The following is a 24,721-nucleotide window of genomic DNA, read 5'->3' on the forward strand; positions in this document are numbered from 1 at the left end:
GGTTGCGAAAATGTTTTACATCTGTTTTGACGCGTATCGTTTTATCGGATATAATTACCTTATCGCAATTGCTTCTGTCTATATTTCTTTTGAAACTTTCTCATTTTCCAATAATTCGATAACGACTATATTAATTTTATCGTTAGAAAGTCGTGTGTTGATTCTCATTTAACTTTATTTTTCTCCGTTATCTTTAACATTTTATAAGTAGCGATCTAAGTTAATGTCGGATCTCGCACCGACACGAGCGACGATACTTTCGATGTGTCAATAATGCAAGTTGGTCTTCTGAATTATTCACTGTCGTGCGAGGAACGATGAGAGGCGAGGGACGGAGCGTGCGCTCATTCATCGGGTTTGCCTCGGTGCACCAACCGAGACATTTTGATCATTATCGGTGTTTACGTTACGGGCGATTGGCCCGAATCAATGGGCGTTTTCTATTTCACGTCAAAGGGGTTACACGAAGATATTGAAAAGCGAGGCCTTTCCGCGCGCGCCCGGGTCGTAGACGCGCAGCTGCGATTCCCTCAGACGGGGACGTCGTCGCGATACTACCGACCAACCGTCGTCGGGAAATAAAGAGCGTCCGATTTCCACGAGTTTCCGTACTTCTGTCGCAGCGCGGTCATAAAATTCGACACCGCTGTCGTGCTGGCTCGCCTTTTCACTCTATACGACTGTACCAGCCTGCCAAACTTCCGAGACAAAATACAAAAATCCATTGAGTAGACGAGGAAAGCCTATCCGTCGCAATATGTTCCGAAATGTAAACTGCCGTTTGCAAACAAAATAATTTTTATAAAATAATCTTGAATAATGGAAAGAACAATTTGATGACTTAAGAATTCTGTTGTAATGATTTGTTTTATCAAAGTAGAATTTTAATTACTAATAACATTTTTACAAGTCACAGAATATAATAATTTTATTATGTGTTAAACGCAATTGCGGTTTGTGGAAATATTTTTCTGAACGACTACACGCGACTATTCTTTTTCTTTTGGAACTAGAGACGGTCGAAGAGCATCGGTTAAACTAGGGTTAAAATTTACGTCGGTGGAACTAGCCGTCAGATTTTTCGGACAATGGTGCAAAAGGCGGGCATCCCGTGCCGTCGGTGTGCCTGGAATATGAATATGACAAAGAATGAATATGGAGGAGAGGGTCGGGCGAACCCGGCCGATCGCAATCATCGGGGCTGTCGTCTGGCTTTCGGCGGACGACCGAGCAAAATCGCGACTATGGTCCACGAAGCCCGTCCGGTAAGCTTCGGGATAGATTGATTGTTTTCCGAACGATATGCGGCAGGCTTCATGCACACGTGGGATGTATACAGCGTGTCCCGGTGAAATTTATCACCTCGATTATCTGGCGGAATGGCGCGTCCCCAAGGCGACAAGATAAATGGTGCGTCGGCTTTTCTAAACTGTTTTTCGATACGCTCGTAATGACGCGTCCGACGTCGCGATGACAATTATCCAATTGCATAACTTCGCGCTGCAATGAATGCGTCGATCGACGTGCAAAACGGCGATTCGTATAATACACTTAAGCTTTAACGTTCGTGGAAAGCACACCGACTTTATTTTCACTAGCTTTTTCTAAATGTATAATTCTGGAGTATTTTTTCTCGCTATTATGCGAAGTCACGTTTGAAAATGCAAAGTAATCTCAACCCATGAGACGCTACAATGCGTGCACGTAGAAAGGTATTTCCTAGAAATTTTGTTTTTTATTTCTATCACGCCAATATCGGGTTCAGGTTTAACCGAAGGAAAACGGAGACACAGTCGACAGCGGTTTCGGACGGAAGCGGCGAAATAAGAGTCACGTCCTGCGGTTTCGTCGCCTCTTCGTATTCGAACAAACAACGGCAGTTTGCAGAAGCCGGAGCCTTCTCTAGCTTCTATCATTGCACGTTGAGAACTCTTCAGATTTTCCATCGGTCTGCACGCGCTTCCCGCTGCCTTTCAATTGGCTGTACATAAGAACTTCGATATAGAGTCAATATATCTCTCTTATTTGCATACAACAATCCTTTCAATTTACTTTGAAATATATAATTTTTGAGAACAATAATTATATTATTTAGATCACAAGAGAATAAACGTAGAATTTCTATGGATGTGAAAAATGCATAAATTGCGCTAGAATGTTGCACTTTCGATAAAGAAGCTCGCGTTGTTTTAAAACTTTCTACGTGGACAAATAGCGGCGCAACAGGATTGCAGACGCAATTAATTACCGTCACAGCGAAAAAGTCACTCGGATCTTGGGTAGGAAGGCGCCTGTTTGCTCGGCTCTCTCCCGCCAATAAATCAATCGAATTCGCGAGGAGGTATCGACGGACGTAGTGCCAGAGTGCATTTGACGGTGCACTTATCGTTCGAACGTGCGAGAGATCTCTTGCGCGCTCGTTTTTCTCGTCGCGGGCGAACGATCGGGCCGAAGGAAGGGTAAAGCAAAGAGGATTAGATTGAGGCGAAGCTAACGTACACAACGGCGTCTTTAAAGTAGGCCATATTTAATGCTGTGAAATGCAACGTGGCGCTAAACTGCAACGCGTTTAAATCTAAGTTGTTAATCGAATCGATCAGTGCAGAAATATCAAGCGTTTATATCTCTCGTCTATGTTTTGTTGAAAATAAAAATTTTTGAAGAATAAAGAGACTCTCGTACACACAGTATTCTCTGTTGTAAATTGCTTCTTTTTAAAAAATGCGGTTAGAGATAAATTATGGAGTGTTCTCTCTCGATATTATTTCTTGTATAAAATTTCATGCAATATTTTTCTGTAGGCAGAAACGACCGCACTGAGTTATGTTTTGCGTCGCTGGTATATAGGTAGCTCCACCTCTATTTAATCTAACGGAGTGAACTAGGTTGGAAATCGAAATTGGGACGGCGACATATACGACGAAAAACGAGAGATACGCGTCCGCGAAGCGCGGACTATAGCTTTCTAAAGAATTAATGCGCGTCCCCTTATTTATAGTTATCGCCATTTAAAGCATATTTCCTGGCCGCCGGTACAACCGCGTTGAAAATTTAATGCCTTCCGCTCCTTCCCGCCTGCAAACCGTGCAAGGATCCCGGCGGCACCGAGGGCGACACAATGCGCCGGGAGAACCGTTAATCGCGTCCTTTCGTGCCGCGCCAAAAGCCAATGCATCCGTGCGCGTGTTGCAACGGTTCTTTTCTCCTTCGAGAAATTTCCGTCGTCGTTTTTAACCCTCAGCTATTAAATTCGTGCAATGCGGCGGAATGACGCGGCGTGCTCGCTCGTTCAGGTAAGAAAAACATGCATTTGATACAGTCGTGTCTCTTTTCCGCAAGCTGCTGTCCCTCGACGTCAGAAGTGTCACAAATGCGCCGTCGATGCGCGCCTAATGATACATTCCTCGGTGCATTCGACCGCGTACTCCGAATGTGGCCGCGGTTCTCGCTCGCGCGTCCTGCTGAAATTGCGGTGCCGCATGAATTACCAGGTGAAATTACAGCATCGCGCAAAACGACGGATTCTACGCGTAATTACACTGTTTCGCCCTAAATGATACCGGCTAACTGACATTACGCTAAGCGCGCAGCTCTGACGTAGAAGTCACCACTCAGAAACCAGGCTATATCATCGGAGGAATTGCCGTGGCGCCCCCCACCGCTCGCCCGTGCGTCACGTCGACTTGGATGTGTTTAAGAACGTTTAAGAACGGAGACGAAGTAGAGAGTGCATATACGCGTCACGTCGCGTACGGGGGGGAACCTTGCGCCATGCGTAAAAGCACACAGACCGCCGGGACATCAGTGCCATAGTCACGCTCGCTCTTTGTTTCGAGCGAACGCGAGGTCGTTGTCCCAATTCTCGACTCGTATCGGTGTCGTCGTCGTCGTCGTCGTCGTCGTCGTCGTCGTTGTCGATGGAGATAACAGCGCTGCGATAACTCACGATTTAGCGACGCGCCTCCAGCAAGCTAATAAATTCTTATGCAGCTAGATCGGAAAGATCCACGGCGCCGATAAAAGATAGAAAAATTATACCCTTTGATGCGTCTCTTGCTCTTTTTCGTATCAAAAACGAAGCCATAATCCGATATCATATTTTATCCAAGCAAATTTGATCTATTTTTTGTCATTTCCGCCAATTTATTTTCGCACGGTCTTTACATTTTGCATTTTTACCATTCGATACAATACGTATATTTGTGTTATTAAAATAAACATTTTCCATATGAGCTGTACGGAATATATCCGGATTTTGCTATTGCCGGTAAACAAAGTATCCGTCTGCGGCAGCGTTGAAAGTTTGCCACAGTTTTCACATTTGCGCGATTCAATAATTCGCTTCGGATACATCGAGTTTCGCATAATGTAATTTCGATGCATTTTGCGCTCGGTCGAGCATCGACGACTGATATTGAAAATGTGCGCGCTCAGGTGCGCGCCCTCGTAAATAATCTCCGTGCCATCTGTCTTAATAGGTGGCCCGGCTGGCTTCGTGGTGGAGGAGCAGAACGGATGCACCGCCACGGATAGATGTGTGTTGTGCGCGCAGCTTGAATAAATAAACAATCCGGTGCTCCGGCTGCATTTAATATTCCGCGAAGCAACGTACATACGCGACGACCTCGCGACCAAATGTCATGGTTTCGGACATACGTGTCACATGGAAAATGGAAAATCGCATAAATAAATATAAATGCATCATTGATTCGCAAGCCCATAGCCGATCCCGCTCGTCCGAGTTTATGCGACCGGTGCGAATTCCCTCCGAAAGTAAGATAGATGTGAGCAGACCAAATATATTCTTGCCAAAAATTACCATAACATTAATTATAAATATATACAGGTTTGATAGAAAATGCAACGCGTTTTCAATAAATTGTGCTCAATTGAATCAGTCGGTATTTAGAAGGCACAGCAATTATTTTAGGTATAATATTTATTATAATTTATTATATAAGAATCTTATGTGTTTTAATCGATGAATGATAACTAGTTTAGTTTAATACAATTTATTTAAACTCTCGCGCTAATACTTGAAATGAACAAGAATGCGAGGTTTGTAGAGAATAAAAATAAACGATTCTCCTTATCTTCCATTTAAAGCGGAAAAAGCTGCAGTTTAGGATTTGTCACGTTATATGGCGGAAAAGCGAGATGGCCAGCCAACTTTTGAATGTTATACGAAATTTACCTTTAGTGGTATTTAGTTTGTTTGCAAATTTTAAATGCTGCTTTCAGCTCGTTGACAATTTTTTTCTTGCTTTTTCTATCGTTAGAAGTGCACGGACGACTGTCTCAGTAACGCAGGTTTTTATAATCTGGCACTCGTTTCATACAAGAAATTACGAAACGCCGACGTTCCTTTGCTGACGACATTTCGCTTTGCTAATTCAAGCTGGACGGCTGTCGGCTGATTTTTCACGTTGATGCTTTTTAGAATATGAGAAGATTCATTATGCGCCAGGTTTATGTAGGAGAGAAGCGTTAATGAGTTACTACTGAAGCTATACGAAATAATGTCATTATGTTTTAATATAATTATATTAACTGAGAATGAGAAAACGATATCGCTCTTCAAATGTCGCACGATTACAAATTGAAACAGAATTATTAATCTACGAATTAATCAATGTGAAGAGTGATGAAATGTAAAATAATATATTTCGCTAAAAGTTTTTATGCGATCCCACATATATTTATATACTTGCAGTTGGAGATAGTTGTTCATTCGATATATAACAACTGCATGTTTCGGATCGGAAATTATACGAATTTATTCAAAGTAGGTAACACAACACATTATTCGAGCGCTTGCAACTATAGTGTATGCGTGATTTGGCGTATACGACAGAGCGCGTTCGCGCATGCCAGAGAAAGTACGGGACGAAAAGAGCGAGAAATATGGGGGCATGACGCTTTCCAATAATTTCTGCGCTTTGTTGTAAATTCCCCCTCCGCTAATTCGTGGTATTTTCTCGTTGTATTTTATGAGCGGCTACCGGCTTTGCCTTGCAAATTGTTTCCAGGAATTCTCCGTACGCTGTTAAATTACTGTACTTTCACATAATATGTGTGGTGGATTTTAGCTCGGGCACGCCGCACCGCGCCGCACTTCGTTCGAACTCTTGTTTTTTTCATTGGAATTTTGCGTTGCACCCGAGAGAATTTTATTTTTGAAACTAATTTCTTCCAATTACGCTCGATATTTTTAATTTTTCATCACCTCCGCAAGCAGAGACTCATCGGAATGTTCTTTTTCTGTTTCAGGCTATCACGGCGCTACCGAGACGACTTTTGGTGAGTACAAAAAAATTATTTCACAACTCGTTCTTTATTCTTTAACAATACGATAGTATGATAGATCGCTAAGGTAAGTTATGTATAGCGTTGAATATACGACGTACATATATGATGTATCACTTAATGACATTGTCCTTCATCGATGAGAGCAAAAAGTATTTGGCTAAATGATGCGAACGATAAAACTAAAATTAGTGTGTCACGATACGACGCCACTTTCGTTCGTTTTCAAGGTGAAAGAAACGTCCGAATAGAGACGTTTCCAAACCTGGTCGTCTTGAAAAATTTACGACTTCAAGAGCTCATGTTGGCGCACGTAAAGCGAAACGCTTCAGGCAATGTAGCGCCCGCAATCGATTGCCACCGAATTTGCATATATCGTTTTTAGTTTCATATAAAACTCGCCATCCTCGTAAATATCATAAATAAGCGCGGAAAAACAAATTTTGCGGCGAGAATTTGGTATCTCGATTCGATATGCGAAGTATTCGAATATTTTCGGTGCTCCATTAATTGCATTGCGTTTACAAGTTATTTCTAAAACATTCATGGCATGATTGTGAATCATGTTTGTGGTCGCATCGTTTTTGAGTAGCGTAATATTATTTTACAACGGCGAAGAGAAAACACTCGAATTAGAATCGTAAGTTATTATCGACCGACGATCGTCGACAAAAGTCATAATGCAACCGTGGTGGGTCGAACGGGGAGGGGTTTTACGAGCGTTTGTTAGCATTTTGCTATCGATGCGAAAACGGAACTGACAAGAGGAGAGGGGCTATATGTGCGCGCGAGATGGTCTTTAACTATCTCGAGAAGAACGAGAGAACCGCCATTAGTTCAAAAGTTTTCCCAACAGCCTGTCAGTCTGTTTTCGCCGGTGCGCTTCGTCTTAATATATATCCGGAAAGCGTGCGCGACCGGATTGTCTTCCGCCGGATTTTCGTCGGCACGAAACTTTTAAAAGACTTACCGAATCATCACGAGGTGATGAAGATCGACGGCCCGACCGGTTTTTCTGATTTCTTTGATAAGCAAGAAGTTCCGAGCAAAGAGCGAATGTCATGATATATTTTTAATACAATTCGTACAATTTTCAGTCTTTAAATATAAATGTTTTTTGAGAATAATTTAATAGGTGAAAGCATTTGAACGTGATTAATTTTATAAATTAATTTATTATTACTTAAATTATATATATAAATCAATTATATTAATTAACATGATATGTAATAATTAATTATCATTAATTTATCATTACGAAGAATACATATAGAAAAGGAGTGCAGAATTTTTATCACAATATTTATATAACAATATTTTCTGCAATCGTTACTTCAGGTCTTTTAAATAGCTATTTAAAACTAAATAATCCATTATTTATTTATAGTTAAATAAATTCAGTTTCTGATTATTCATGTATACGTCTCTTTATACAGGGAATAAAAATTATTCAGGATTATAATTTTAACACTCTTCGAAGAGTGGCAAAACTCGGAGGTAATATCCTCGATATATCCTTTGGTAACAAGAGAATTAAAATTGTATTTATGACACGTGACATATATTTTAGTTCGAAGTAACGTGACTTTCGCGACGTGAACGCGCGAGTTAATCCATTCCGCTGCAAACTGCATCAACCACGCCAACGGTTGGCAGCGTGTCGGTGGCAACAGTATAAAGCCGGTGTTAATATTTGATTTGCCGGTTGCTGGGCGGACGATGCGCATGCCCGGCGCATCTTCGACACCCTCTTCGCGTTCCTCCCTCTTAAATCTCGTCGTCCTTATCCATCCATTCTCTCCCCCGTCGCTTCCGCGGGTGAAGCGGTTCGCGTATTTACGTATCTATCGTTGCTCTTAATGGACAGGATTTATATCGACCGGTAAACTTTGGTATCTCTTGTGTCTCGCGGATAAGAATTATCGTGCATTTCAGCGATTCTAGGCTCTCGCGGGCGACAAGTTCAACGACTCGCGGTAACTCGCGGGAGAGACGATATTTTATTTCGGATAATTCTGGCCGGTGTTGCTAATGTCCTGGCGGTCGATAAACTGCGCGATAATTTTGATGCGGCCGCGCGAGCGGTCGGGCGCGCACGGGGCGACACGTCGAAAATTGTCGGCCAGACTTGGCGATGAATTCGCTATTCTCGTCCGGCCTGCCTCTCGCACAGCGAAGGGGGTTAAACGCCGGCCCTCTCGTCGCAAACTTTTTCTTACATTTATAAAACGACAATATCGATTAACGTTTTGTGCGAGCGACGCGACGTGGCAAATCTACCAATCGCGCTTTTTTTAGCAGAGATTTATTAATGCTCAGCTCTTATAACAACGGATAAAGAGTCTATACACTATGCGATTATGCACAACTTTGTTTCTACCTACTTGCAATATCACTTTTCCATATAAAATGCATCGCGAAATGTACCACGATTTGTATCACGTCTGTTGCACCACGTCGATCACCGACGTGTCATTGTACTACACTTTTTCGTGTATTAATATTCAACATGCCGGTCAATACTGTTGGAAATAGAAATCTGATCGTTATGATGCTAAAGCAAATATGTCGATACGCGAATTCGATTCTTTTGAAACTCGAGTCTCTATTTTTGAAATGATGAATCTCATGTTTTTATAATTTGCTTTTTATTGCACATCATCATTGATTAATGTACATACATGTTCGGCATCAGGATAGAATTTTTTTTTGTTTTTGAATTTATTCAAAACTATTTTTCATACTGCATTCTGGAGATATGCAGAGATTTAAATTTAAATTGCTTTTTGCTCAAATGCGTATCATTTTTCTCCGCAATCAGGAGTTAAATATTTTGGTCGGCCTGAAAAATTGTTTTAATGATATTATTCTTTGACATTACGTTATCTCCGAGAAACTGCGCTCGACAGCAGATGGTCGTGGTGCGATTTCGTAACATAGAGAGAGGAATTACCGAGTCCGAAAATAGACGACTTTGCGCGCGCGTCCTCACTTTGTACGAGGAAACGAGAGGCCTGTCAGCTGATTGGAGGAGAGCCAATTTTTGGTGAATGAACCGACGATCTCATACCTTTCGGATACCGCCCTCGTTGGCAGTTTCGTCACGGCTCGCGCCCGGCCGCGAAAAATATGAGACGTTTTTTTATCGCGGAAACCGATCAATTCGGACACGTAGAAAGATGTAATATCTCGTAATAGGACGAAGAACGCGAGCTTGAACTTGTCAATTATTTGCGCAACTTCGATACTAAAGTAGAAGTAGCATTGGTCTATTTTTTTTAAACTGAGTAGTTCGAAAAATTATAAAAAGTAATAGTTATTTTTTATTTCTTGGAATTATTAACAGACAACGATATATTTTTAATATTGCAGACTACGTAATAACTTAAAAAAATTTCGCCAATTTTTCTTTTTGAGAGGTACAAAACATTTATTGAAGCTACGTTACTTACAAAGCAGCCTCCTCGTACAATCACACGCCTCTGTCAGCGTAGTATTATTATTAGACTATAGTAGTCAGTTGTCACTTCTTTGCAACAATGTGTCAAAATTACCTCACACGATTTTGCATTCTCTAACGGCGAGTTGACTCGTTCCACCAAGTTAAAGGATTAACGCGTTCGGTTACCCCCGGATGTCGCGCTGATCGCCGCGAGGAACCGCTTTGATATGCTAATAAAGAACCAGTAACGCGATCTCGATGTCAGAATATTGTCATCCGATAGAGACGTTAGAGACGCCGGGACCGAAAGAACAAACGCACACGTGTGACGCGTGTGTAAAAGCTGGCAGCAGGCTTAGGCTCCGCGATCTGATTCCCCTGGGAAGATAATGAAATTTCGTATGTGCGAGAGTCGAAAATCATCTCCTTTGTGCGCCGGGAGCTGAGATCGCTTAACGGAACACCCGGGAGGATCGCTGCCGATAGAATCTCACGGGTCAACTCGACACTGGATGCTGCGTACCTTGTTGCAGCGAACACGAGCCTCGAAATCGCAGATGTTTTCTATGAGAACCGATGCATATGTAATAATTTTCACGTAACGCTTTCGTTAGGAAAAAAAATGTGTTTTATGTTTGGAAATCGAATAAAATTAAAGAAATCGAAAATTAATTAAATTGGAGGACTTTACGGATTTTATATAAAGTGACGTAGAAATTTGTGTGTGTTATGGTTAAGAAGATTAATTGAAAAGCTTCAGAGAGAGAGAGAGAGAGCGGGTAGAATTTCGGGACGCATTCTGTATATCGATCCGCGCTCTAAGTTTCGCTTTACTTCAGACGTACGCTCAACCGTATCTTCTATTTATTGAGCGGGGGGGAGTGCATCGACACGGTTTTCTCTGTTATCGCGCTTCCGGCTCCGTATGTTTTCTCGCGCTGCTTCTCCTTTATTTATTTGTGAATCCGTTAGACTTAGCTACCGAGAACTCTATTACGCACACGAGCGTCTCTCACCGCCGGCTGGCTGGCTGGTTGGCCGCAATGCTTCTTGGCACGTAGAGCGGGTCAGGGCTGGTGACGGCGATACCACCGCGATAACCTTGCTCGATAAGCGTAGCGGCTCGCATTTCCGTTAAGTTGCATCCTGCCGCGAATTGAACTATTTGCGAGTATAAGACGCGTGAAGAAAAAAATTATAGAAAAAAATTTAATTACTTAGCGCCGATGAAGCTACGATAAAATTTCTATCAGCAAATTATAATTTTTGATATATTCTTGATCGATTTTTAACTGTAGACAAGATAAAATTAATTTTAAGTTATCGGAAAAATTTATAATTTATAATTTTTTAAAAATTGAGCAAGTTATTATCTAGTGTGTTAACGTAGATTACAAAATCATTTATTTACTTATTGGAATGAATAAAAATGATTATAATGATTACATTATTTATATTTAATTATAATAGATAAAAAAATATTACTAATATAAAGAAATAGCTATACTCTTTAGAGATATTTTCGGGGAAATGTGTTCATTTTGAGTGCATTTGGTAGTTCTGCAATTTTAAAGACCAGCTTTGGCGCTTAGCGCAACTTCCGATTTATCCGTGGCAATTTTTGAGCTTTTCCTGAAAATTCAATCATCGAGCGCGCGCGATGGAGAGAGACGGCGATTAAGTCCGCATCGGTGAGGGACGCGGAGGAGATGAAGCGAGGACGAGTGGTTTCCGACGCCGGGGAATAGAATCGGCGGGATCATTTCCTTGAATTTAGAAAACTGTGAAAATCCACTTCTGGATTCGGTGCGATGACGCGCGCGCGCGCGGGTCAGCTTACGACGGGCAAATTGGATTTCGCAGGCACGAAGGGCGAGACAGAAATCGAATCGCATGGGATAAGTGTCGGGGGCAACGGAAAGCGTTTCCGTTTCGGAGTGCTCCCGTAGGAGCGGAATGTCCGTAAGCTCCGGGAAACTGCACGATCGCAAGAGTCGATTCATCGTGCCGCATCGATCTGTTTTTGGCTCGATCGAGTAACTTGCAAATTGAAATATTGGACAATACGGATGTATCAGTGAACTTGCTAAAATATAATTTTAATTTTTCAGAAAATTTAAGACGTAATAATGAAGATAAAAGTTATAGAAATAAATTAGTTATTACATTAATTACCGTGAGTAAATTAGATTTATCAGCTAATTAAGTGGAAATGAATGTCGGAAACCATTTCGTGAATCTCGATAGGTTCAAATTTTTTAATTTTTGTAATTACTTTTCGTGTTGCATTAAGATCTAAGACTAAAATTTTTTATATGTTTCTTTTACTGTTACTATAAAATTTAATTTTTCTTTCCAAACGCGCTGAATGCACAGTTGACACGGACATTGGTACAATATTACAACTTTTGCAATATTTGTTTCTTATAAAATTTTTTTTCCGTTCGTGCGCTCTTAGGGCACTCACGTTGCAGAATGTGAATAATCAGCGTGTGCCTCTTATTCTTGTTGCGTTCTTTTCGCATTTAACGAACGAGAACGAGGAAGGACGCGAAGTACTAGTCTCGGGGACTGGTAATTAGCAAGGGAAGAGTTCTGAAAATTTTAATCAAGCCGAGTGGCCGCCTCTCGTCTTCCGTCCCTTCCGAGTTTTCGTATTTGCCACGTTCGTTCGTCGCCGGCACATATTACTCTTAATTTTCCAGAAGTCTGTTCTTCCCGGGCCTTGTTGCCTCCTCCCCCAAGGACGAAGGATAATATTTGTCTCGAAATTTCCGAGCGAGGACTCGTGCCGAGTCGAAGGTTACGCTGGTTACGTATCGCATACCGTGACAAAGGAATGTTTGCTCTTTGCCGGCAGGCCGGAGCTGCCGTCTCTTGAAATCCTTTAAAGTTTAAAGGGCCGGCTGGAGGGCACCGGCAAGGAGGCGCTACGGCTACGCGACCCTTTAAATCTCGGTGAAATTCTTGCAAAGTGCCCGGAGCATCCGCCCACACGACCGACATACGACTCTTTAAACGATCCCGAGAATTTCGAATATTACTTATTACGGTGCAATAGGGGTTTCTGGAACAGGGAGTCGAATTCCTTCAGATCTCCTGCCAATATTCTGCCCAACCGTCATCTGCCCCGCGGACTATTTGAGCATAAATCAATTAAATTAAATTAGCTGATCAAACCGTTACATTCGTTGACAAACTTCCAAGTCTATAAATTTTAAGTGATTTGTCAATGAAAGGATAAATGTGTGTGTGTGTGTGAGTGTGTGTGGAGGGGGGGGGGCGAAAATTATGCTAAAACGAGTTTCTCATTTCTTCTTATACTTTGTAAGGTAATATTAGACATTATTGTGATAAGAATAATCAAGTTATGTCGCATCATGATATTTGAAGTCAAATTTATCACATGCTTTGCATGTCACATTGTTTTTCGGAATATTATAGGTAATTAATAATAATTTCGTGTTGTATATTGTGTTTAAATAATCTTTTAATTAATTATTCCAATCGAAATGTGTAATCCGATTTAGTTTTTTTTTTATCGTGGGGCGTATAGCTGCCGGAGCTTATCAGCGCATTTTATTTATAAAAGCTCTTCAATCCTTATCTTATCTCCTTGTATGTCTCTGCTGTTATATTTATTAATTTTTTTCTCAAAATTTATTATACGTTTTATTTACATATTTATTTACATATAATACGTAACTGTTATATAATAATGTAATATTGATAATCAAATGACGTCAATTACCACTTGAACTGAAAGGAGAATTATTTGGCGAAGCCGGCTTTAAACCTCGGCTCCCGGCGTTTCGGCGTGAGATATTTCTGTATTTGCATGGGGCATCCTGCAGGGCTCGATTAAAGGAAAGGAAGCCTCCCGTGGAATTCAACCGCGCGGAATAACGAAGCGGAGCAGCACGCGCGGTACGAATCCGATCGATCCGGCGTATAACGCGGGGCGCGCACGTCCGTCCGATCTCACTCGCTGTCGGCATCGGCGGCGGCGGCATCGGGTTGCCTCTCGCGCGCGAGGAATGGGCGAGAGAGATCCGCTGCGGGCAACATACGGTACCAGGAATCGACGGATAATCGATATCAGCTCGATTTCCGGCCACCTCGCCATACGGAATAACGACGTCTCGTTAATGCCGCCGAACGAGCGTGAAAGAGGCCATTCGTGATGATCCAAGAACGGTCCGCTTCTTTCGCCTCCTTCGAGTTCGTTTCTTCCTCTCTTTCTTTGCTCCGTCCTTTTCTTCTTCCTACACGCTTCCCTCCCCCTCCTGCATTTGCGTTTTTTTGCGAACGGTGACGTTCCGTGTTCGACGACGGTGTTTCTTGACAACGATAATCCAGCGCGCGTCAAAAGAACACTTCTCGTTAGCTCGCGTATCGAAATTGCTGAGTTCCCTCGTTTCTTTGCGTTTTTTCGCGATCGTCGCGGGTGGTAACGAGAATCTTCTGGCTGTTCCCTCGAGAACTGCTCTTGTTACGTCTCTCTCTCTCTCTTTCTCTCTCTCCTCCCCCCCTCTCTCTCTCTCTCTCTCTCTCACTCTCTCGATTCTCTTTTCAAGGTTCCAACTGCTCGTCGCGAGGTTGATACTCGAAAGCAACCATTTATCACTTATGCAGCATGGTATCGTCGACGCAGCGATTCCGGGATAATTTATTGCGTGTTTTTGCAACGGCGCGGCGCAACGGCGGCGGCGTCTCGCTGCTTCCGCGCGCACGAAATGAATTCCTCGTTCTCTCGCGAGCGAGCGCCGCCGCCGCCGCCGCCGCCGCCGCCGCCGTCGTCGTCTTCGACGGCATCTTAAATATCCCAAATTCTCCACCACGGAGTGTGCCGTCCATCTTTTCCGCGTGGAACCACCATCTCTCTCTTTCTCTCTCTCTCTCTCTCCTTCTCTCTTTACGCAGAACACGTCGTCGCGCTGGTGTTTGTATTCGCCGCCACGCCTGCGATGAGAATCCGAGGCATTGTTCCGGCTGCATTGCCGGCTTCCGATTTACGCCGCCTCCACGATCGCGAACGAGGATCCGGCGCGCAGAGGTCCCTGCTCGAACTCGCAATTTCGAGATTAGCGACGCGAAAAACATCGGTTTTTGTCTCGCTGCTTTTCTGCATCTCCCCGCGCGCACGCTTTTCTCCCATCGCCTTCATCCCGCGCACTTATTATCATGGGTATATTTTTCTCATTCTCATCTCCCCATCTTCGTGCCCCGTTTTCTCTCCCCGAGGCAAACCCATCCATCCGAGGTAAGGTTGGACTCCTCGGTGTATAATACACTTCCCCTTTGCACGAATAGTCCCGTCCAGTGAATCGCGCTTTCAGAAGAAGTATCCCGGGAATGCGAGAGGTGCTCGCGTCGACTCGCTAAAATTCTGACAATGCACTTCGCCGATGCTTGACATTTTTTTTCTCGTTCTCTTTCTTTTTCGCCAGTCGGCCCTTGGGCACGCAGGGTTTTTTCCATAACCAGACCCGAGGGAACGACGAATTGCGCGACGTGTTGCGATGAGAGAAATTGCGCTCTCGAGAGCTCGGAAAGTCTCTGAATTATTCTTACCGGCGACACAAATTTTTATTCTTTATTTCCCATTTCTCATCATTCTAAAATCTAAAAATCTACATACATTTTCTCCGCGCGCGCACGAGGGAGAGAGAGATTAATAACAAAATAAATCTTCGAACGAAACGTAAAATATACCACGTCATTGTTTTCCATAAGAAGCTTATCTGTAGAATAGTAGCAGATTTATCGCATTTTCTGTTACCTGTTTTTCAAGCTCGCGATTGGGAAGTCGCGCTGTTGAGATCTTTCTTAAAATGCCGAGCGTCTTTCGACCGGTTCGACTCGCGTCCACGGGACGGAAATGGGTCGCGATAGCGCACGTAATAGACGGATGGAGGTGTCTGCTGCTTTGCATACCGAATCTCGCGCGACGGCCGCGTTGTTACGTGAGTAACGACTTTTCGTCTACCACGGGGGACGAGATAGCAGTCGCGTCGGGGTAGCGGGAGGGCGGAGGCGGCGACGGCGACGGCGTTGGCGCCGGCCGGGTAAGAAGATAACTTCGTTTCCTAGCCGGGAACCGAATCGACCGGAATAATTAATAATTAACGCCGGGGCGTGACCTGTCCCTTGCCATCCTTATTCTAGTTCGCGGCGGCGGATGTCGACCTCGTCGCCATCATCTTGCCACGGAACTCCGAAAGTATCGTTCGTATAATATATAGCGGCGCCGAATCTCATCTCATCTCGTGCTCGAATCTCTCTCTCTCTCTCTCTCTCTCTCTCTCTCTCTCTCTCTTCTAAGATATTGTTTCTTTTAATGGATACGTAATGAAACCAAGATGCAAGTTATTTGGGAACGAAATATTCAATTCCCTCTCTGTGGAATATATATTTCAAATTATTGACAATAATATATAACTTTGCACAATAAAATAAATAATTATTAAATGTATTTGTTATAAATTAATTATTCAATAATTTGTTTATCAAAAATAGCGTCAATTGAAAATGCTTGAACGAATCTATCTGAAATTTTAACAGTAGATACATTATATTCTTCCATTATATTGGCAGTAATATTTAAAAAACAGTAATTAATTAAGAAATTATCGAATACTGTTAAATAATTATTAAATTTTAAATGCATTAACTGAAAATGGCTAAATGAAATGCAGATAACTCAAATAGTTAATAGAATCGCGGGCCAATATGATATTCGATATTTCCAATGGAACATCCGAAATAAACTTCATTAAAATTTTATAATTTCGAAATTATAATATTCTATAATTTTGAAAATTTACGTGAAATAATCTGATTACACCAATTTTCTCTCATATTTATTTATTATTTAGCTTAATTACGCATAATGATGTTCTTTAATCGCGGTACAGTCACGATTTATTCATTGCATTTTCCTCTCCCGAAGGGCGCTTTAGCGAATCACGCCTGAATCGATATGGCATTTCTCTAAAATTACACGCAATCGAAAAATTTGACATCATCGGCGTCACTTTTCCGTTATTTTTTTTGCAGTTAGCAGTGTTCGCAAAAGTTGCTCGCTATCGGTAATCACATCATTTAATTTTTAGAGATAGCTGCCATCTCATATTAATTTTCTTAATGTCCAACGATTTAATATTTGATGATTGTGTACATCATGCGAATTCTCCATTTTGACAAAGCGATAATTATACCAGGAGTTAAATTATTAATTATATTTACAAATATTTATATCTTTCCAATAAAGCCATAAATTTTATTTGAAAACATCAAACGCGGTCAATTAGAAACAAAATAACAATTATAACAATCAAAACAAATTGGGGAAAATAATAGCTCAAAAAATTGTAATGTTACTACAAAATTGGGATAAAATTAGTAAAATCGAGCATATATCAGAGAATTAAATTGAACAAACATCAGGATTCAGTTTTAATGAACCGAATTGTGATTTTATGATATTCTCTTCACGATTTTAAATTAATATCTGCATTAGAAATGGTATCCAAGTTTTATTTACTGTTATTTGCTGTGATTTGCGAATCTCGGTATTTCATTAACTTTGCATTATTACGTTAATTACTAAAAATGTCACGTAACCTAATAAATTTTGTTTTGAGAAGCTCGGAAGATTAATAGGATTCAACAAGACAAACATGCAATATGGATGCAACGATTTGAGCGTTGACAAGCGAAGGACACGCGATGAATGTCATTAAGAGCCTTAGGAAGTCGAGAATAGTCGGGGTACGCGAAATGAACGTAATGCAACGAACATTAAGGCATAAATGAACAAAAATATCTGCAAAATATAGCGTATACTTTCGGTGAATTACGTAATGTCAACCGTGGAAACTTCGCGACCGCCTCCGCGCCTTTTTTCCGACGCCGCGCTTTTTCCTCCGCTGAAATTCCGCGAAGAACATCAAAGGGCAGCGAGTGAATGACGTCGGCCGCGGATATAATGGTCGTGATCGCGCTCAAAAGAATTCCGCAGTCGGCGAGGTGTATGTCAGCCCGATCGGATTTCGGTTACCGCCTCTCTCGTTGCAAGACACGAGCATGAAAAGCTTCATCCTGCCGCTCGAGATATGACCGTCGCCGCGGCTTTTGACGTCTCGCAAAAATAGATAAGCTCTATGGGAATGACGGAGGAATCGCCGTGCGGATATTAAATCACTTCGCGAATTCTGCACAGAAATCGCCGTGGAAGATCGGGAGTGAATAGTGACCTTTTGAGGATCTCTGAAACTTGTATAATCTTTAGAAAGCAAGAAGTATCCAATAAGAGTGCTTAATCAAGCAAGATGTAGAAAGTAATGCATCTTTTATTTCATGCAAATTAATTGAATTGATTAAAATAAAACTTTCCACAAATGTTTATAAATTTGTAACGTCGATAGCGTCGATTGTAGCTTAAAAAAATATTCGTATAAATAGAATATCTTTCTGCGGGATTTATTTATAAGCAAGAACTAGTAGCTTTTAATAGTCTCCGACGTATATCTGTGATTTCTCAATACTTCGCGATCGGCATCAAAAGTCATTCCGCGTTATGTAATATTAATTTTTCAATGGAAGACTCGATATCATTACGTTGGTAACCGCGGGATCTCGGTGAGTATAATGTCGTAATACATACTGCGCCGGTAACTTTCCGCTCGACCTTCCGACGTGGCACAGGAACATTCATCGTTTTGTCAGAGAGGCTGCATGGGCGTCGTTACAAAATGCCAATTTGTACGACGACGGGCGTGAAAGAACATTTTGCTTCGAGCGTTGAGCCAAATTTGCAGAGAGCGAATTTCCGAATCGTGAAAGCATCACGCTGTTATATTTTAAGGAGCAATTACGGTCAATTTTATTGACACTGTGAGTATACAATAAATATGTGAGAATTCTTATGTTTCTATTTCTCTACCAAATTACATTCATGTCATATTTGATTAAAGCTGGAAATTTCGTTTTACGAAATTAGAGTTTTACGTGCCTTAATTAACAAACAATAATTGTTTAAAATTTTTTACACTAATAATACAGTTGTAAAAGAATCTCAATAATTGGAGGTTTCGAGAACAAAAATTATAGCGAGAGGCTTTTTTGCTGGTCCTTTTTTTACATAAAGATCATAGTTTCATAATTTTGCTCACGGGAACGCATTCTCAGGTCAGCCATTCAATTGTTAATAGGACGGGTCCTGTAGAGAGAGAGAAAGGGAGGGAGGGAGAGAAAAAGAGAGAGTGGACTGTAGATTCTCTCGAAATGACGCTCGTGTCGTCCATCGCGCGATCGCCGGTCGGGCAGAGGCCATCGGAGACCAATAAATCGTGCGCGGATATTGATCTTTATTACGGCAGAAAATAGAACGGCGAAACGCGAATGGAGGATATATAGTCCGTCGATAGTTTATTCCTCCTCGTTTATTGCGTTTGGCCGTCGAATTTGCCCGCGTGCATCGCGAGCGCGCACTCGCCGCGGAAAATTCGATCCGCAGCGCGCGTTCGGCGCGTGAACGCAGGTGACGCATCGCCGTCGTTCGGCTCAATTCAAATCAGTCGGATTTACTTGCCGCTAGTTTAATTATGGCATAAATTCACATTTTGTAAAAGTGAAATTTATAGCGACTTTCACGAGACGGCAGAAGTGCTCGCTGGCGTGCATTAAACTATTACACGCAAATTGACGTAAAGGCGTAGTACGCGTAGTACATAAATGGCTGGGACCGCGAGAAGACCGATATGATTTATCACATCGTTCGGAAAAATATATGATGGGCGTTTCATCAATCACGGGCGCTTATATTACATTTTAACACCTGTGTAAATCACAGTGTGCAACTTTAATTCGCGTCAATGCGCACTAGCGCGTCCAATCGAAATCGCTATTAAATGACGGAAATGATGCGGTGCAAGTTTTCTGTCTGTTGGGGTCAAAATAGATTCGTCGTTTATTATCGCGTCGTTTCACCGAAATGATTCAACCGAGATAATGCAAGTTCTCCGTTCGGGAGGCGGGTCGAAAGTTTATTATTGCGCCATCTTTTTAACCAAGATGATTCAGTAGGCAAGATAATGCACTCGGTGTAGCCAGTTCGAGGTGAATCGAAACGGATGCAGTTTGAAAGGTCGTATCTGCGATGCACGGCAACCGGTCGTAAGTGTCAGTCGTTGCGAGCGTTGCCGGTTCCTAATTTATGCGCCAATTAGATCACCCCGACGAGGAACGTGTCGCTCGTAAAACCGCGTGCGACCGACGTGCAAAAAGGGTGGAAACGGGGGGGGGGGGAAGAGAGAAAGGCCCGCTCGGGAACGAAGAGAATGACGATTCGAAGGGGCCGGGGAAGGGTGGAAGGTATGCAGGGCAGCAGCCTGATATGGATTGGGACCAATAACCGTCCGCCCTTCCTTCCATCCCGCGATCGTTTATCTCCACTCAGGTAAATAGCGTCGTATAATTCCGAATTCCGCATGGAAAGCGATCGATCCGTAAAGCGATTTTGACTTTCCTTAAATCGCTGACGTCGTATTCATTCCCCCTTCGATTCTACCGACGTATACCCATCTATCGTTCCCTCCGTCAGCCTTTCCATTTTCGAAACGCCGAAGATATTTCCACGTCGACATTAATTTACTCGCGTCAACGTCGATATTCGCTACTCTTCGTTTTCTTTCTGTCATTCTGTCTCGGCCGCGCCGCTCGGCGGCCGAGACTGCATTAACTTGCATACACCGTCGAATCTGTGTAAGGCATTTAATGGATCGTGATATTTATGTGTCATTGTTAAGCTAGGAATAACCCGTTCTTTTCTTTGTTATATAAATATAAATTGAATCTCACAATATGAATGACGTTTTTCTTAGAAAAATCTTTTTTTTTTTTCTCGAGGCACAATAATGCTACCTGTATGCTAATTCATGAGATTTTCCTTTCACACCTTTCGGAATGGCGCGGTCCGTAGCGTGTGCGCTGCGTAGGGATCGATTAGGTAACTGCAGGTGCGCAGGTGGCGCGGCGCCCCGCGCCTTTTATCTTCGCGTCTGCTGCGAGCGAGCGAGGGAGCGACCGCACACACCGGTTACAACGTCGGCGTGTATTGTTTTAGCGTTCGTTCGAGTTTACTGGGTTAGGATATCTGGAGTGGAATGCTCTCTGCGCGCCACGGGTTTCCTTGGCCCGGTGCCAAAAAGTGCGGGTTTCCCGGCCGCGTAACCACTGCTTTTAGTGCCGCGGGCCGAAATACACGAGAGAGCTCGAGATTATTTTCCCCCGTCCGCTTTTTCCCTTTCGTTTTAGCCGGTTTCTCTTCTCCCCCTACCCCTGCCTTGCTGTGCTCCCGTTGCGTGTAGCGGGTGGTTTCTCTGCCTAATAAAATAGTAAAGCATGTTGGGACGGCACGTGACGATCGACGAGAGGCCGTTCGCCATTCGATTCCGATCCTCAGAAACGATCTGTGAAAAGGTGCTTGAGGATCCGAAGTCGCTTTAAGTCCTCGTAAAATACGCCGTTCTTTCATTCCCCATCACTGCTGTGGCGATTAAAGGGTCAGGGTTGGACGTCTTTTATCGGCATCGCTCTTGCAAAACATTCGCGATTTTTCGATCTCTCTCGAGAAATTAATCTCCGCGACAATGTAATTTTCAGTATAAAAGGAGTATTGGATTTTTGATATTTCTTTTTAATATAACTCGTACAAAATTATTTATTACAATAAGTTGATATTATTATAATTTTTAATCGGAAAAATTATTTAGCATTCTGAATAATAATTGACTTTTTTTTCTATTAAATGCCAAATAACTTTTTTCAATTACAAATTAATGTTGATTTGTAAGGAAAAGTAATTTATATCAACTGTATATAAAAGTGCAATTTATAGAACTATTGACTGCATTTTGCATGAGAGGTGAATCGAATAATCAAAAGTTGAGTTTTTCTTGTCCGCACTGTTTAGTCCGTAGAAAGAATATTTTTATTCGAGTTTCGGTGTGAGATGAAAGACGCGGCTACTTCTTTCGTTTGAACACGCTCGCGTAATGAAGCTCCTCCCACACAATGGCGGAGCGACGGCTGCAACCGCGAAAGTTCTTTTTTGCAAGCTTGCTCTCGAAGCTCTTTCCTCCCGCGACAAAGGTATTTCCTGAAAATGCCACAGCGCTTTTTTGCCACGCACAACGGGTACTCGTCGCTTTTCTTTGAACGTGAAACACGTAGTCCGTCCGTGGTATCAAAGAGCTTTGCTGGAACACGAGGAGGCAACGCGAGAAGACGGAACACGAGAAGACACGAACGAAAAGAAAAAGTGGAAAAAAGGCAGTTATAGACGATGTACAATGTTTTAAAGTAAGAAACGCGGGGCCGCTGTTATATTTTATTGACATTCCGTTGCGAAATGTCCAAGTGTCGATAAAGTTATTGAAGTAATTGCATTATAAAATCACCGGATAACGAATACGAAACATGAAGTCGCGGGGACATTTGGAATATCATAAAACTTGCGTGAATACCACACTGTGGACGAAACTAAAACTGTAATTGTACTGTGAATTGTGAATACCGCATACAATGACGCGCGAGAAAACTCGTATTGTAAAGGTGTCGGTAATTGTACGTCTCGCCCTATATAATCCACGCTTCCCCCGGAAGCACGCACTTCCGCGAACGTCGAATTGTTGCAATTCAGCAGGTTTGATGAATGACGTTGGAAATGCCGAAGAGACAGAGAACCGATGACATGACAAACGGAAAGAAGACAAAAGGATCGGCGAGTGTGACGCACAAACGACGAAAGAAACGTGCGAGCCGAAGAATGGAACGAGCCGTAGAAAGGAAATTATAAAGAACCTACGGAGTTTCGACGGGGAGTCCGCATATATCCGTCATCGTAAACTACGGCTGTTACATTTTTCGCGATGACCTTCTTTTCGCGTAGATTTTCAACGAAATAGAAACCTGCAGTTTAAACTAAAAATAACCTTGGAGTGGAATTGCAGTAAAAATAGAAGAGAAAATAATATTGCGATATCTCACTTTATTTCTAACATTCTATATATATATATATATATATACATTGAGCTTTCAATATAAAAAATTCAAGACTGATTTTTTTATAACACTTAACAATTTCGCCTCGTGTAATGATTTTTGTTTGAAATCTTTTTTAACGTTCGTTGCAACGAGAATGACATTTCGCTCCAGACGACGCAATAAATGATAATGAATAATGATAACTCATTAACCTTTGGTCGTGACCTGCGTTATGTTGCGTACTCACGTCGCGATAAAAATGCCGCGCGCCTTTAAATCCAACGTCGACCGCGCGATTTGAGAGTAAAAAAGAATCGTAACCGGCGGACGATTAGCGGCAGAGTGTGAGGTTTGTAAAGCGAACAATTATCGGCGATGGAGATGTCGAGATAATAGTACAGCGGTAGTATTTTGTACTGGTTTACGCGCCGAAGCAAATATTTCTCGTGCGACGCCGAGCGCGCGCGGCCGTCCAACGCGCGGCAAAATTTATTGCCGAAAATAAACTGCGTGTCGTCCACGGGTGCCAACTAGTGCCATATGGCACTAGTGGACTGGAAAGAGTTAATAACGAAACGCACGCGTGATTACGACGATGAGACGCGTCCCTGATACACGTCAAGTTAACGGTCGTGCCGCTCGGCAAAGTTGGCTCGTAAATTCCGACGCGCGGCATGCGGGACGTTTCATATATTCCAGATGATAGGAAACGCGCGGCTGCAACCTTTCCGCCTGCGCACAGCAATAATATCGAAAGTTATTCAATTTTACGTTCAGGGAGGAGTTATAGAGTCCACTTCGCAGTGAATTATCTTCGCTGCACTTGAAAGACGCGATACGAGTTTCTTCTTTGATTTAGAATTCTCGATCAGCAGTAAAATCACAGGCAAAAGCTGTTTACTTGGAGGTCTATAAAAATACAAATTCTTTTTTGCATGCAAATTAATGCAAATTGAACCTTCGTACGCATGTAGGGCAATATATTTAAAAACTTTACATTATTTCATGCGCGCGAGAAAAATGTGTTTCTCGCTCGACGGGATTTTCCTTTCCTCGAACGAGCGATTCAATTATTCCGAAGGCTTTTACGAGAAGTTTCTATCGGTCCGCGCAAAATTGCCACCGTGTCGTCACGTAATGCAACGAGTAGTGCCGTCGGCCTTGCACACTGCACGCGCACGACAAGAGAATTTTCCTCCAGGCGTCCTGTTAATCGGAACAGCGCGCGATCCCGGGAATTGATTGGCGTAAAATGCGCTCTATCGCGCTAATCGCAGCAGGAGGGCGAAGGTAGGTGGGCAAGCGGGTAGGAGGATTGCCGGTAAATTGCGAGGTCGAGTATCTGGTATCGGCGAAAAATACATCGCGGATCACCGCGAACGAAGCGCTGCGGCGCGATTAACGAGGCGGCGTTACACCGAAAGTCCATTTCGCCGATATTTTTACAATTATGCAACGGACGGAAATATCCCGCGGACGTAGCCGCGCACACGGTGAAATTTAGCATGTCGCGTTACAATTATACGGTCGCGTGTAATCGCGCGTGTGTAGTCGCGAGCCATCGGCGAAGATAAGCGTCGCGCGTTACGCAACTACGGGCTGACGCGCGTGGCTCGGTCGCGTAACGATGCGACGTTAACGCGATTCACGATTGCGCGCTTGCCTCTACAGTCGTCTCCGATCTGCTAAATTCTCTCTGCATATCGTAAACAAGCTCGCTCGAGTTTCAGGCTCGATTTTAATCTAGTACATAATGGACATGGTATTATAATATATCGCGATATCATATTATTGGAGTACAAAGCAACAAATTTATCAAGCAATTTATTATCTCTAATTTATTATCTCTGTTAATATTCATCGACATTATTCATTATTTTTTATTGCTTTCTGCTAATTTTAGAACATTCAATTTTTATACCA

The 24,721-nt window shown here is 42.6% G+C and overlaps 1 protein-coding gene across 4 annotated transcripts in view; it reads left to right on the forward strand.

Moving 5' to 3' along the window:
- The window catches only part of LOC105678744 (growth factor receptor-bound protein 14-like), a 242,162-nt gene that overhangs the window by 128,685 nt on the left and 88,756 nt on the right, over positions 1-24,721 (forward strand). For all 4 annotated transcript variants that reach the window (XM_012378309.2, XM_012378310.2, XM_012378312.2 and 1 more), the window contains one exon: positions 6,271-6,300. In XM_012378309.2, coding sequence (XP_012233732.1) covers positions 6,271-6,300 — 30 coding nt within the window. The remainder of the gene's footprint in view (positions 1-6,270; positions 6,301-24,721) is intronic.

The sequence above is a fragment of the Linepithema humile genome, chromosome 6 (assembly GCF_040581485.1).
Source record: "Linepithema humile isolate Giens D197 chromosome 6, Lhum_UNIL_v1.0, whole genome shotgun sequence".
Taxonomy (NCBI): domain Eukaryota; kingdom Metazoa; phylum Arthropoda; class Insecta; order Hymenoptera; family Formicidae; genus Linepithema; species Linepithema humile.